Genomic DNA, 15,000 nt, shown 5'->3' on the forward strand with positions numbered 1-15,000 from the left:
TCTCTCTTCCTCTCTGCTCTCTCTCCCTCTCTTCTTCCTCTCTCTCTCTCTCTCTCTCTCTCTCTCTCTCTCTTTCTCCTCCTCTTCTCTCTCTCTCTTTCTCTCTCTCTTCTCTCTCCTCTCTTTCTCTCTCTCTCTCTCTTTCTCTCTCTCTCTTTCTCTCTCTCTCTCTTCTCTCTCTCTCTTCTCTCTCTCTCTCTCTCTCTCTCTCTCTTTCGTCTCTCACTCTTCTCTCTCATCTTTCTCTTCTCTCTCTCTCTCTCTCTCTCTCTCTTCTCTCCCCCCGTTCTCTCTCTCGTCTCTCTTCTCCTCTCCCTCTCTCCTCTCTTCTCTCTCTCTTTCCTCTCCTTTCTCTCTCCCCTCTCCCCTTCTCTCTCTCTCTCTTCTCTTCTCTCTCTCTCTCTCTCTCTCTCTCTCTTGCTCCTCTCTCTATGAAGAGACATTTTTTTTTATATTAGAGAAATATATAAAATAGATTAGAAATGTTGTACAACCTTTAAAATTAATAGAGTAGTTGTTAGTTCTTACATTTTATTTTTCTCTATGACACTCCTATTCTTATACCTGAGCATAATAAGCTCTAAAATCATCTGGAAGTATTAGTCAGATACGTTTCATAAGTATAACGTTTTTACACACTCAAAGGTACCAGGAAGCAATATTACGCATGGACCAAATGACCCTTCCGCCTGCTCCTTTGACAAATATGATGAACACAAATGGTGATGATGACCAGCTTAAGGAATTGACGGTATGTATGAAACACAATTATGTTTCTGTGCGAGATTTGGCAGCATTCACGTACAGAATTTATTTCTCTCTTAGATAAGATGTCCATCAGAATTACATAACATCAAGGTTGAAAATATGTATCCATTATAGTAAGGAGATATATCTGGCCATCCATTATAGTAATGCGGTAATATAGATATCGTAATTATGAATTAATTAGTTAATTGTAAATGAAATCTTACCCAAAAATGGTACTGCTTAGATCAGGGTGGTCCAGTTATGGGGCCCATTATATTCGAGGTATGTGATACGAAGTTTATGCATAGGAAATAATACTAGAATGTGTTTCTGATTCTACCTCATAACTCATTGATAAATATAAGTAATTACGTATAATTTCAGTGCCTTTTAGAGAGATAAAAATAATATACAGGTCCAGCTAAGAAACCTTTGTATAAGGGAGAGATCATTCAGTATTTTTCTCTTTTCATTGTAAATGTCTAAGGTTACTCTTCTTGTTTGTTGAACCTCAAAATATGATCTTAAAAAATACGCAGTATTACGATGCACAGACTGTTTCTGTTATTTTAGGCTTTTTTTGTAGCATCCCGAAACCCCCAACACTTTGATACATTGTTTCATGTATCATGGTCAGTACAAAACACGATATCATCGATTTTTTTACGGACTTACAAAGTCTTTTTTCTTGATATTACATAAAAAGTCAATAGAAAGCTATAATATTTGATTACAGGCAAAACATTGTGGAAGCTTCTAATAATATGGAAAAAGTACTTGACTACTTAGCAACTTCCATCGTTTATACACACCACTTTTCACCTCACAAGGCTGTGGAAACTTTCAAATGTATTTCTCAGATTCAGTCAAAACATTTTTTATTATTATTATTACTTACATATGAAAAGTGGCAGTTACATGAGGCTTTGTATCTTATCGTATCCACTACGAGGGATATGCGTCCGACTCAGACAACTAGGTAATCCCAATGATCACATAAATTTACTAGTCCTGATTGAATTATATCAACAAATCAAAAGACACAGCCTTTCGTTGATTTTTTGAACCTGTAAAATTATATCATAGTGCTGCAGAATAATTTTGAAGACATTCATATTGAAGTCGAATCTCCAACCATAAGACGGAGGAACCTGAGAATAGGAGAGTTACCCCTTCTCTATTACAAACACGAGGCTGCCAATGCCAGTAGAGGGTCCAGGAAGATAAATAATAATAATAATAATCGGTTTATTGATTTTCATGCAGCCAGAGGCTGAAAATATACATAGAAATACAGATAGAGAGACAAACTATATATACATAAACATATAAACAACACATTACAAAGTAAACTAACAATCAATAACAACAAAATAAACAGATAAACAAAAGCCAAGTACAAAATCAGGTGAGCTAGGATTGGACAAGTATATATGGACTAGTGTTCGTTGATGAGTCGGACTAGAATGGGTACTGTGCTCCGGTGGTAGAGGTCAGTGGGGGCCCTGATGGGTACCAGTTTGTTGGCGGCGCATAGGGCCCGGCGAGGCGGCGGCGCGTCGGGGGGCAGCAGGTCACGGTGGCGTGGATGGCACAGCAATTTTAGACCAAACTGCTGCAGTGAGGTTGAGTAGTGAGTGGCGAGGGAGGTGAGGCCTAGGGCAGCCAGGGCGCTGTCATAGCTGGTATAGACAGGGCCGAAAATGATCTTGGCTGCCCTTTTCTGCACCCTCTCAAGTTGTAGCAGCTGGGTGGCGGTGAGGGAGGGGGACCAGGCGGGGGAGGCGTAGGTCAATTTAGGCAGGATGAATAGCCTGTAGATATTCTGAAGCTCCGGGAGTGGAACGCCAAGGGACTTGAGGCGATGTGAAGCCTGTACGAGACAGACCTTACGATGTCTCTGACGTGCTGCGTCCAGGAGAGCTTATCGTCGATGGTGATGCCGAGCAGCTTGGTGGAACGGACTACGTCGAGTGGATGGTTGTCCAGCGTGAGGATGGGCGAGGGGGCGGGGTTGATGGAGAAGTTAAACTGCGTCACAGGTCAGGGCAGGAACTGTCAATGGTGGCGGCAATGGTCGAGTCATCCACGTATTTCCAACAATGCTCGGTATCGAGGAGAGCGTCGTTAATCATGACTAGGAAGCAAAGAGGGCCCATTCTAGTCCCTTGGGGGACTCCGCAAGTGAGTGGCAGAAGGCTGGAGACTTGACCCTGCACGCGCATGGCCTGTTGCCTCTTGGAGAGAAAGTCTGCCAGCCAGGGGATGAGGCACTCCCTGATGCCCGTGAAAGCTGCTGCTTTTGAGATGACCGTAGTGTGGTCCACCAAGTCGAAAGCTTTCTTGAAATCTATGAAGATGCTGGTGACGGAGGATTTGCGCTTGTCGAGGTGGGCGTGGACGAAGTTGAAGAAGCTGACGAGGCAGTGTGTGGTGGAAGAGGAGCGCATGTTGCCGAACTGCTGAGTGTCAACGCTGGGCGCGAGGTCCTGGTAAGCCCAGTCGGCGACAAAGCTTTCACACAGCAGGCTGGGCAATGGAGTAATGGCAATGGGTCAAAGTTCGCCGAATGAGGCGGGGCTTGGGGTTTTCCCGATGGCGGTGACAAATGCGGTCTTCCATTGTGATGGGCACTTAGACTGTTGCAATGAGGCGTTTATAATGGAAGTAAGAGGAGTGGCAAGTTCCATAGCGAACTCCTTGATGAGGCGCATTGGCAGGTCAAGGGGAGTGGTGGCTCTCTTGACACGGATTTTCCCCAGCTTCTGAAGCACCTGGGACTGACTGACTGTGGGAGCAAGTGAGTGGGCCGGCAGGTAGGCGGGGAGGCGGGTGGTGTCCAGGGGGGGTAGCTGCTGACAAATTGAGGCGAAATGGTCATTGAGAGCCTCTGCTGCTTCACTGGGGGTAAGGTTGCTGGTGCATGGAAACGTGCACAGCCGATTTGCAATGCCGCACAGCTTCCGAACTTTTCCGTACCAGTGGCTGGGCTGCAGGCGTTGTAGTTTGTTGTGGTAGGTTTTCTTGGCTGTTTTTATTTCCCTGATGACTGTGTTGCAGCGTTTGATGCAGCCCGTGATCCAAGGCAGGTCCAATGGGTGTGTACTGTGTGACTTTTCAGGAAAGAAGCGGTGAAAAGCCGTAGTGACGGTTGAGAGATAGTAGTGTCACTTGTCCTCTATATCAACAGCAGTAAGAACCTCAGTCCACAGGTGTTGAGTAAATCCACTGCCCATACTGTATGATTGAGGACTGTGTGAGTGGCCTGTATTTCCTGGTCTTGGTCTGCTTTGGCTGAGAGACGGTGGACACTGATACGTGTCTGCTGCAGCTGACAGGAGAATACGGTAGAGGAGGCAAGTACCAGTCATGTAAATCAGTAAGGATCAAATCCAGGGTTCTTTGTTCATAAGTGGGAAAGTTTCCTACTTGTTACAGGTGGAGCTCATTTTGTAGGTCGAAGGTGTCTATTTCATTAAAATCACCACATATTATCATCTTGCATGACGGGTATCGCACGCGCAGAAGGTCAGTGGTGTGGGTCAGGTGGCTGAGTAGCAGTTGTTTGGTGGGGGCTCGTGGGGGGTGGTAAATCACACAGCAGATGAGGGACACGGCGAGGCCAGGTCAAAGGGGGAGAGCATTTTTAGCCGTGAGGCTCGGCATTTGTAATGGGTTCCTGATCTGGCCGTAACGGTATGAGCGGTAAGGTGGCATCTTTCACTTTTTTTTCCTCTAATCTTGATAAGGTGATGTGCTCTCCTTTGCGATTTTTAAAAAATCTCGTTTTAAGCCTTTTATAGTTTACCCTGTGTGGTTTTAACAGGTTGTGTTCGTGATATTTTAATCATTGAGACTAGTTTTATTTTTTCTGCATTTTAATGTTCAGTGTATTTAAATATTGGATTTTTGTTTGCTTTAAACTTGTTTTTTTTTATTGTAAAGATGGATTTGATACTTTAGACCCAATCATGCATTCCCTCAGCTTTCAGTCTAAATTCCATTAAAAGAATCTAATTTCGAAATGTCAGTTTCTGCCTGACACTACTTTTGTGCAGAGAAAATATAAAGTATATGGGATAATTTAAGGGAACGTATGACAAGGGTGCGCCCGGGGCTGGAATCTTAGCGTGAACCGTGGGATTGTTATCTAGACAATACTGCAGCTAACTGCAGTATTGACCCTTGAGCCTTGGTAACTTCTGTACACTTACACTTACTTTCTATACTTTCCATTCACACTCTTCTACATGCCTCTCAATTTAAGAATATATTAACTTGCGTTCCTGGACGAATTAATACAAACCGAAAAGATATTTCAACAGAGCCGTGTTTTCCAACAGTTATAGTCTGTGCAATACCTCGCATGTGACAGGATTTGAGTAGGTGGTAAACATTGAGTTGCCAGATGCATTTCTCCTACCTTGGTTATTTTAATGCACATTCGTACTCACATTAGATATTTATAACACACCGCAACCCATCATAATATATCAAAAGCTATCTGTGATATATTCCAAAATACTGAGTACCCAGTCGAAAAAAATCTAATAAAACAGCTAGCCTGTCACAGGAGTGAGCAGAGCTTAGCGGTGTGACCCTTCTCCGATCATGAGACAGGATTTGGTTCTCACAACATCCTAATTGCCACCGGAAAAGATAGCACAGATTGCAGTAATGTGTTCATAAAGGGCAAACATGCATCAGAGTGTATCAAAGTGCTAGGGATTCATAAATGCTACAAAAAAGGCCTTATGTCAGCTTTATCAAATTTATCCCCCTTCCCCAATTACAGCACAGTCCCCATGAGGGTTTGGTGGCAGTTTTTGCTTTTGAAATGCACACAAACTATTTGTCATATCTTCATGCCACATAAAACATAAAATTTGAACTTTTTTATGATTTTAAGGTATTAGAGTAACAAAAGTAATATGAACTAACAGTATTCACAGTTTTCAGTGACCACTCAACCAATTTAAAATCGCTTTATACTAGGGAATTGTCAGTAAAAGTACAGGCAAAATTATTAAACATTTTTTTACAGAACACCTACTTTATTGTTATTATTAGTGTTACTAAAAACTGTGGACTGCAATAAACCGGGGATTGCTACCTACCTGTCATTTCATATCCCCACCACCCCCGTGAACACTCGTCAGAGGCTGCTCACCAAACCCAGTAGGACAGGCAGTAAAGGAGTGCAGCATCCGGACACATTGTAAGTTGCGTGAGACACTTCGTACTCGGAACCTGTCTGTGTGCGTGACCCGCCCCACACTAGGCATCAGAAGAAGAGAAGATGAAGAAGGGAGTTGGGGGGGGGGGTTATGTGACACTGGTGTCAGGAGTGGTATCTATAGGTTGATAGTGAGAACAGTGAGTGATACCTTTGCACCGGTGGAACGCAATGGCTGACAATATCATAGACGACAGGACAGAAGGCACGCAGGAAATGGCGGGAGAGCAGGTAGTGTCCAGCGTGCGGGGCATCAGGCAAACTACCCCCACCATCCCCTGGCACAGGAGGGGTGGATTTGGAGACAATAGTACGGATTCTGTCACAAACTCGTAAGACAATAGAACAGCAGGCAGCACAAGTCACTGAAAGAGAGCACAGCAACTACAGGCAATGCACGAATTAAAGGATGCAATGAAGCTGGAATTGGATGAGATGGAGACACGGGTTAATGACTGTACAAATGACGCTTGTGCCCATGTCAAGAAGGAGGTGAAGAGGGAAGTGGAAGAGCCACTGGAGGTAATGAGGCACCAGCTGGCAGAAGTGACAAGGGAAGTGGAGGCCTGTCGTCAAGAGATGGTCATGCTTGAAGGGGCCTCGGCAGTCTTGGCAACAATGCAGGGGGAAGCTTGGTAGAATGCAACATTGCACTACAGGTACAAAACTGGCCAGAAGTGGCATTACCTTCCTGGTCTCAACAACACGTTGTTGAATGAGGGGCCCACCTTCCCCTCCTCTCTCCCCTTCACCCTCAACAAAGGACCAGCTTGGAAAAGCAGGTGTGGCATGGGCGGCCACAATCGACAAGAGACTAGCTGAGTATGATGGTAAGATTTCATGGAATGCATTTGAGGCCCAGTTTGAGGCTGCAGCTAGGAGGCAAGGCTGGGACGATGACGAAAAGATATACCAACTTGTTATTAGTCTAAAGGGTGCGGCTTTGGAGGTGTTGGAACTGCTGCCCAGATGCGATCGTATACCTGTGTTGCGAGGGCCTTGCAACGCCGCCTTGGCCATAGCCAGCAACTAGAGGTGTACCGGGTTCAGCTCAAGACATGGACAAGGAGGCGGGACGAGCCGATTCCGCAGCTGGAACAGGATATCGAGGTGTTGGTGCGGGGGCATATCCAATGGCCATGGAAGAGACCATTGATATGCTGGCAAAGGACAGCTTTGTGGACGCACTGTATAACAAACAGGTTCAGGTCCATGTGAAGCAAGCAGGGCCGCACAACATGCAGGATGCATTGGCGCACGCGGCCAAATTACTCAACTCCAATTCTAGTTACCCTACCCCTCTCTTTGGGGGAGAGATGCTAAGTAGCCCCCGCCACATACAAGTAAAGAGAACCCAGGCTGAGAGATCCCTTCCCTCCATGAGAAGAGCAAGCCCAGATGGTTTTCGAGGCAATTGTTGGACATGTGGGCAGAAGGGACACCGGAGGAACCAGCATAACAGGGGTGCCAGCAGGTCTCACTCGATGGAGGATTACCGCCGCCCATTCTTACAATCTTGTTGCTGAGCGTGCAGTGACGAGGGTCACTCATCTAAGGAGTGCCAATGACCGAAACAGAGTGTGACGGGAAACATGATCCAGCTGCAAGCAGGGGCAGCTGCCCAGCAAGACACCATGTCGCCCCAGCAAGTATAAGATGTCAGATGTTGGTAGACATTGGATCAGAGGTGACATTTGTCAGGGAAGATTTGGTTGCATCCCATGTTGTCCCTGAGGCCAACCAAAAATTATGTGGCATTACTGGTGACTATATGGCAATGAGAGGCCCAGTGAGGGTGAGCCTTAGAGTGGGCAAAGTGACAGAATGCCTGCCAGTATTTGTAGCCGAGACGGAGGATCCCTGCTTGCTTGGGCTGGACTACCTGGCATGTGTAGAGGCATGTGTGGGTCTCCGGAGAAGAAGGATGACATCAAAAGGCCATAAGGTACCTCTGATCCTGGGAGAACATACCCCAGTGGTGCGGGTAGAGCCGAAACAAGGAAGGAAATGTAAGAATGTAAGCAGGCAACACATTAGGGATAAAGCCACGTGCACAGTCGCCAGACTCACATATCCCACTTCCACCACTAATACCACTTTGTCCCCTGTGACAACCACTATTACCACCTCCGTTTTAGCACAGGACACACCGAGGGCACGACAAGGAGAGGAGGCCAAGCGAGTAGTGCAAGAAGAAGCAGTACCCAGCCACGTGGAGGACCTGATGCAGCAGAACATCAAGCATCTTACTATTGAGCAGGCAAGAAGAGTGCAGAGGATGCTTACTGAGTATGCAGACGTCTTCAGCCAGGGGGATATGGACTTGAGATGCACCTCGATGGTGAAACGTCGCATTTACACCCGTGAAAGTCCTCCCATCAAGCAGCCACACCGTAGAGTACCACCAGCAAAGAGAGAGGAGATGCAGCACGTAGTGCAGGAGATAGTGGCAGCTGGCATTATAGAGCATTCAGACAGTCCATGGTGCTCCTCAGTGGTAGTAGTGACCAAGAAGGACGGCAGCAAGTGCTTTTGTGTGGATTATCGAGCTCTGAACGCCGTCACTGTTACCGATGCCTACCCCTTAACTCGCATTGATGACACGCTGGATGCGCTCACTAGGGTTCAATAATTTTCCACATTGGACCTCAAGTCTTGATACCATCAAGTGGAAGTGGCAGAGGAAGATAAGAGAAGACTGCTTTCTCTTTTGGTCAGGGGCTGTGGCACTTTAATGTCATGCCCTTCGATCTGTGTAATGCCCCTGGATGTTTTGAACACCAAATGGAACGAGTACTGGAGGGGTTGCAGTGGAGGGCGGCCTTGGTATATTTGGATGATATGTTGGTTTTTGGGAACACCTTTGAGGAAGAACTGGAGCGCCTGATAGAGGTGCTATATCGTCTCAAAGCAGCTAACTTAAAGTTCAGTCCCAAGAAATACAACCTTTTCCATACAGAAGTACCATTTCTAGGACATGTGGTGGGCAGACAAGGAGTGCGGACGGACCCACTGAAAGTGTCGGCAGTAGAAGGCTGGCCAATACCAAGGAATGTAACAGAGTTAAGAAGTTTCCTGGGGCTGTGCACATACTACAGGAGATTTGTGCAAGGTTTTGCCACCATAGCCAAGCCACTGCATCAGCTAAGTAGGAAGGGAGCTAGCTTTGTGTGGGACGAGATATGCCAGCAAGCCTTTGCAGCCTTGAAGCAAGCTTTGGTAGAGGCACCAGTATTACCATACCCAGACCCCAGCCTCTTCTACATCCTGGACACAGACGCCAGCCAGGAAGGCATCGGCGCTGTCTTACCACAGCTCAAAGACGGTCAGGAGTACGTGGTAGCCTACTACGGCTCAAAGTTTTCCAAGCCTGAGAAAAGTTACTGTGTCACATGCAAGGAGCTGGCAGCCGTGATGAAAGGACTCGCCCACTTCCACCACTACCTGTATGGGGCGCAGTTTACCATCCGTACAGACCACGCTACCCTGAGATGGTTAAAGACCTTGAAGGAACCAGAGGGCCAGTTAGTAAGATGGCTTGGGAAGTTGGAACAATACAACTATATGCATATATGTCTAGCCTCCGGGCCAGTCCAGTGGTAGCGTGTCGGCCCCTCATCCGAGGGGTTGGTGGTTCACGCCCCGCCCAGGTGCGAGAAGTTGCAACTGTCGCCTGGAGGTTACTGCTGTGGCTGGGCACCACGGCGGGCAAGGACTCGGTTCAGCCGAGTCAGCAGCAGCTGACACACGTGAGCAAAATCAAAACAGACAGTATGTCACACCAAGAATATCCATTGTAACAAATGGAATCAAAACCAAACTTTAAAACTACCAGGTCGTGCATTGGGCTGGACATCCTCACAGTAATGCTGACAGCCTCAGCAGCCGTCCTTGTGAACCTGACTGTGTTCACAACTCTCGTCGTGATCATGAGATCATCTGTCGGCGATTGGTAGTTAGTAAGAGTGTAACTGACGCTGACAAGAGGTGGAGGGAAGACCAGCAGAAGGACCAGGATCTGCCACCAATTATTCAGTGGCTTGAAGAGATCAAGGAATGGCCACAGTGGGAGGCCATATCCCCAGAAAGCTGAGACACCAAGTGCCTTATAGATCAGTGGGAGGCATTGCGCCTGCAGGATGGCATATTACAGCGGAGTTGGTTGGATACTACTACTGGAAAGCAACAGTGGTTAATAGTGGTGTCACTATCTCGACATGAGGAACTGCTGAGAGAAATACACGATGGGAAGACCAGTGGCCACCTAGGGATCAAGAAGACAATGGAGAAGCTGCGGCGGCCGGTTTACGGCCACGCATGGCCATGGACATCACTGGTCCTTTCCACTGCACTGTTGCATGATTGGCTTGCCGCAGGGTAGCGCGAGACTCCGGCGCAGTATTTGGCTGCCTGAGTGTGACTGACTGGTGGGAGGTGCGAAAAAAGGAGGCAGTGCGTGAGCGAGTCCTGTGGCTGCACCTGTGCTTGTGTGTGTGTGAAGTGACCATCCTTCCCTGACGTGACCTGTTTTGTCACTAAAAACTGTGGACTGCAATAAACTGTGGATTGCTACCTACCTGTCATTTCATATCCCTGCCTCCCCCATGAACACTCGTCAGAGGCTGCTCACCAAACCCAGTAGGACAGGCAGTAAAGGAGTGTAGCATCCTGACACATTGTAAGTAGCGTGAGACACTTCATACTGGGAACCTGTCTGTGTGCATGACCCGCCCCACACTGGGCATCAGAAGAAGAGAAGAAGAAGGGAATGGGGGGGGGGGGGTTATGTAATATTATTATTATTATTATTGTTATTATTATTATTATTATTATTGTTATTATTATTATTATTGTACAATTTAAATGAACATTAAATTAAAATTTGTTTTGTTAGCACTCTAACAAAAAAAAAAAAAAAAAAAAAAGAATGCTGATTAATTCTAATAGTCAGGTGTTTGGATAGCTGATTTTGGGTGTCAAGTCCTGGAATTGATTGATTCTGAGTTTCCAGGACTGACTGATTCTCCCTTTTTATATAGTTGGCCCTAATTCAGAATATTTATACATGAAAGTTGCCTGATTATTTAATGTAATTTTTTACAGGTTAAATTACGGAGTGCAGAAATCGAAGTTGCAAGATTGCAAGCTGAACTCGAGTTAATTCATAATCAACATTCAAAAGAATTATCAATATTGGAAAATGCTAATGTGTATGTATGTTAATTTTTTTTCTAGGCTATGTAAACCTTTGAATTATTTTTTTCCTTCTAATATTCCAATCACTGAGAGACCAACAAAAGCATGCTGAAAGGATATGTACGTAGTTTACAATGTCCACAAGATCTAAGATTTGATTTGTGAAAAAGGAGTTTTCATGTGTGACACCCTTTTAGACTGAGGCATTCATAACCATAACGTTTTATCATCTGTACAGTAAAAGCAACTTGAGGGAATGAAGGGAACCTGAGGTGCTATTCGGAATACAAAGAATTGTATCAAATGTACTTCTGTAAACTGCAAGAGTGAGGTTGCAGAAACAATGGAGAACAACGTAATTTTAAATTTGATTTACGATTATCCAAGTAATGGGGAGTGTTATTACAGGGTAAAGGTATAATATGGCCCTCATCTGATTGTCTCTTGCCCACTTTTCCTGATCAGTCTCATAATATCTCCCATCTGGCAAATTACGCCAGATGGCACTGGAGCAGTGTATAATAAACTGAGCTTGAGTCACAGTTGAGAATACCCATTTCCTAGGGCAAGGAGCAGGTATGATTACAGCATGGCTCGTCAACTTGTTCTTGACAACAAATCCTGCCTCAGGAGCAAGGGGGGACCAAGGCATCAGATGGCCAAAGATGTAGGAGGACGAGTGCATGTGAGAGGTCAGATTCGAAACTCTGACCCCTATTGCCTGGGCAGCCAGAAACAGGCTCAGTGGAACATTATTCAGGGACAGTTGCTCTACAAATTAGAAAGAGGAAAAGAACGTATGTCCAGGTACAGCTCTGCCTGTATAGCTAGTTGTATCAGTACCAGACCACGTCCCCCCCCCTCCAATCCCTTGCCTGTTGTTGTCGTAGGGGGACTTAGGAGGCGAGGACTGGGACCCAATTTTGCATGGTCTTTTTCCAGTCTTAGTTTTTAATTTCAGTCCCTTCTCCAACCCCTTCTCCTATCCACTTTCTAAGGTGTGAGAGGCATGTGGAAAGGATGAAAGGCTGACTTTGTGCCAACCTTGAACGGCCTAAGGGAGCCATGGGCTCTGAAAAATTGGTCAGACTGTGGAGAAGACTTACATGATATCAGTACAAAGCTACTCCATTCCTCCTAAAGGTCATCGCGAGAACCCACCAACATTGCCAAAATTACTTTCTGTAAAACCTTCCCTTTAATGTTTACATTGGTGGAGAATCTCTCCCTGTTGACTGTAACCACCTCCCTGTCGGTGTCAAAATTCTTGGCGTTTAGGGCATCCTGCCAAACACTGCCATTCCACAGGTAGATACCCTCTATGTGCTCAACCTAGTCATAACCAATCAAACTGCCCTGCACAGTCATACACATGTGCCAACTGTGGTGGCCCCCATAATATATTTTATATGGGCTGCCTCATCTACGAGTTTGAGTCTGAGGTGGCAAGTCTCAGATTCAGACTTGGCCTCACTCTGTGTGAAGCCAGACAAGAAGCACATCGATGAGGTATTTCTCTTACTTCCTACTCCAATAATGTCACTTGCTCTGCCCCTCCCCACTTCTAGCTCCTACCTTCCTCAGTCAGATTCTTTTGTCATTGTAAATACAGATACTCCAATCTCTACTGCAGCACCTTCCCCTCTACCCCCCCACCCCCCCAGCAGACAGACTAAATGTTCCACCCCTTCGCCTATCACCTACCTTTGCCTCTACTCAGTCTCTTCTTCCACCCCTTATAAGGAAACCTTTGTCTCACAAAACTCCTCAACCAGCTCCTTTACAGAAACTCTTGGAGATATTAAAAACTATCTACTTGAGTTCCAAATTGACACTGAAACCCCTCATCCACCCTCAAATTCCACAACTCCCGTTCCCTCTACACTCAAAGTGATTGCTGATATAAATCCTACTCATATTCGCCTTACACCCCTTCCTCGTACTCCCTCCCAACACAAACCATCCCCCCTAGCTCCAGCTCCACCTACATTAACCCTCCTGCCATCCCCTCTATCCCTTCCATTGCCTCCTGGATATACATGTGAACCCCAAGTGTCTCTGCACTAATAAATTACATACTGTCTCTCTTTCAGTTCCACACATTCTATTGTCCTGTCCATGCTTTGATGCAGCCTGTACCTCTGCTTTTCCTCACCTATCCTCCCTTCACTGACCTCCCAACCTATCAGACATCCTTACAGAATCTACACTTTCTGCTTTGACAACCTGTTCGCCTTCCTCAGACGCATACACATCCTTCACCTGATCTAATCCCCTTACTTAACCCATTCACTCATCAACTCCTTTACCCATCTTTAACCTTCTCACTATTAATCTAGTTAGTTAACATATAACAACCAACTACTAACTCAACCACTCTTCACTACCCTTTACTGTACTTTTCTATAGATATGCATGACCTTAAATGTCTAGCATGTTTATTTTGCTTTTAACCATTAACTATTAAACAGACCAGGTGCAGGTTTGTAAATATCTACTGGACTGATGGCAAGCTTGTAGCAGCTGTAGCCACCCAACCTGCATGCAACTTATGTGTAGCGTACATCATATGGTGGGTTAAGCCACAGCCAGCAGCCTCTCCTTAATTAATCATAAGCAGGTAGATCTGGCAACTCACCAACAACACATACCTTGTGGTGCTCTTGATTGGACCTCTTAAACAGGCTTCCCTTCTTCCTGATTTCCTGACATAGTTCCTGGTTTACTTAAGACCTGGGATCTGGAACACAGAACTACCTCCAGGCTAGTACAGTGGTAATGTGTTGGCTTCTCAGCTGAGTTGAGTCAGCACAAGCTGACACACGTTCTTCGAGTCTGCATTAGTCGGCACAGGCTAGGCTCCCCTCATGGTCATAGCCCAGACAAGACTCAGCTTAACATATCTGACTTATCCTTGAGCTCTGAGCAGCAGCAATACAGGACAGCCATCCTCTTCCAACTGGGTAACCTCCCTGGCTCCCCAGTAGAACTCATTTCCCCTGCAGCATTGAAACCATCAATGAACAATAATATGCCAATAGCCATCCTTGAGGTCGACCAATGCAAGCCAAGAACCATTGCAAAGACAGATACACCTAAATAATCTGTCATTTGGAAGTTGAAAGTTTAAATGCAGTAATAGAAACAGCTCACACAACTGAGGTACACCTTGTGTCTCCAGCTCAGTCATGTTGCTTGATAGCCTACTGACAAAGAGGAGGGACCTGGGGATGGATCTATCCAGATGAGACTGAAAGAGGGGAGTGACCCATATGTCCATGCTTCTGGAGACCCAATGTTACAATTTCTGCACCCAGCCAAACTGGGTTGAGTTGAAGTGAGGCTAGGGTTGGAAGCCTTCTCTTTGTGGATCTTTCCTTTTCAGTGAAAGGGCTGCTCCTGGAGATTCAGATTATGGCTTAATGATTCAGATCAAGTGGTCAGTACCTCCATCCTTCTGTCTATAGCATTTTGGGCTTATCAGAGCAGGAAGAAAGAAATTGTTTGGGGGAGAATTTGGCCCACTCATCCTATAAAACTTCAGGCAATAGCTGGAGACCTCTGAAAAGTCGAAGGGAGGAAGACCTTCATTAGCAGGGACAGGGACTAGTGGAGGCATGCACTTCTCATACTCAGAGTTGAGGAGTAGAACGTGCAACTTTAGTAGGTTCTGAAGCACCAGTTACAGCTTGGAAGAAATGGAAATTTTGCCGAGTGAGCAGCATGCATGTGTGTGAGGGCAGCCAGCAGCAAACTTCACTCTAGGGCATTGGAGGTTAGGTACAGAACTATGGCGACATCTGTGGCAGAAGGTTCCA

The 15,000-nt window shown here is 45.9% G+C and overlaps 1 protein-coding gene across 1 annotated transcript in view; it reads left to right on the forward strand.

Moving 5' to 3' along the window:
• LOC119574352 (golgin subfamily A member 4-like) overlaps positions 1-15,000 on the forward strand; it is a gene marked incomplete in the record, with an annotated part of 119,056 nt that overhangs the window by 1,948 nt on the left and 102,108 nt on the right. The window contains 1 exon segment of the mRNA XM_037921555.1: positions 11,090-11,196. Within this exon segment, the coding sequence (XP_037777483.1) occupies positions 11,090-11,196 (107 nt within the window).

The sequence above is a fragment of the Penaeus monodon genome, chromosome 6, assembly GCF_015228065.2.
Source record: "Penaeus monodon isolate SGIC_2016 chromosome 6, NSTDA_Pmon_1, whole genome shotgun sequence".
Classification (NCBI taxonomy): domain Eukaryota; kingdom Metazoa; phylum Arthropoda; class Malacostraca; order Decapoda; family Penaeidae; genus Penaeus; species Penaeus monodon.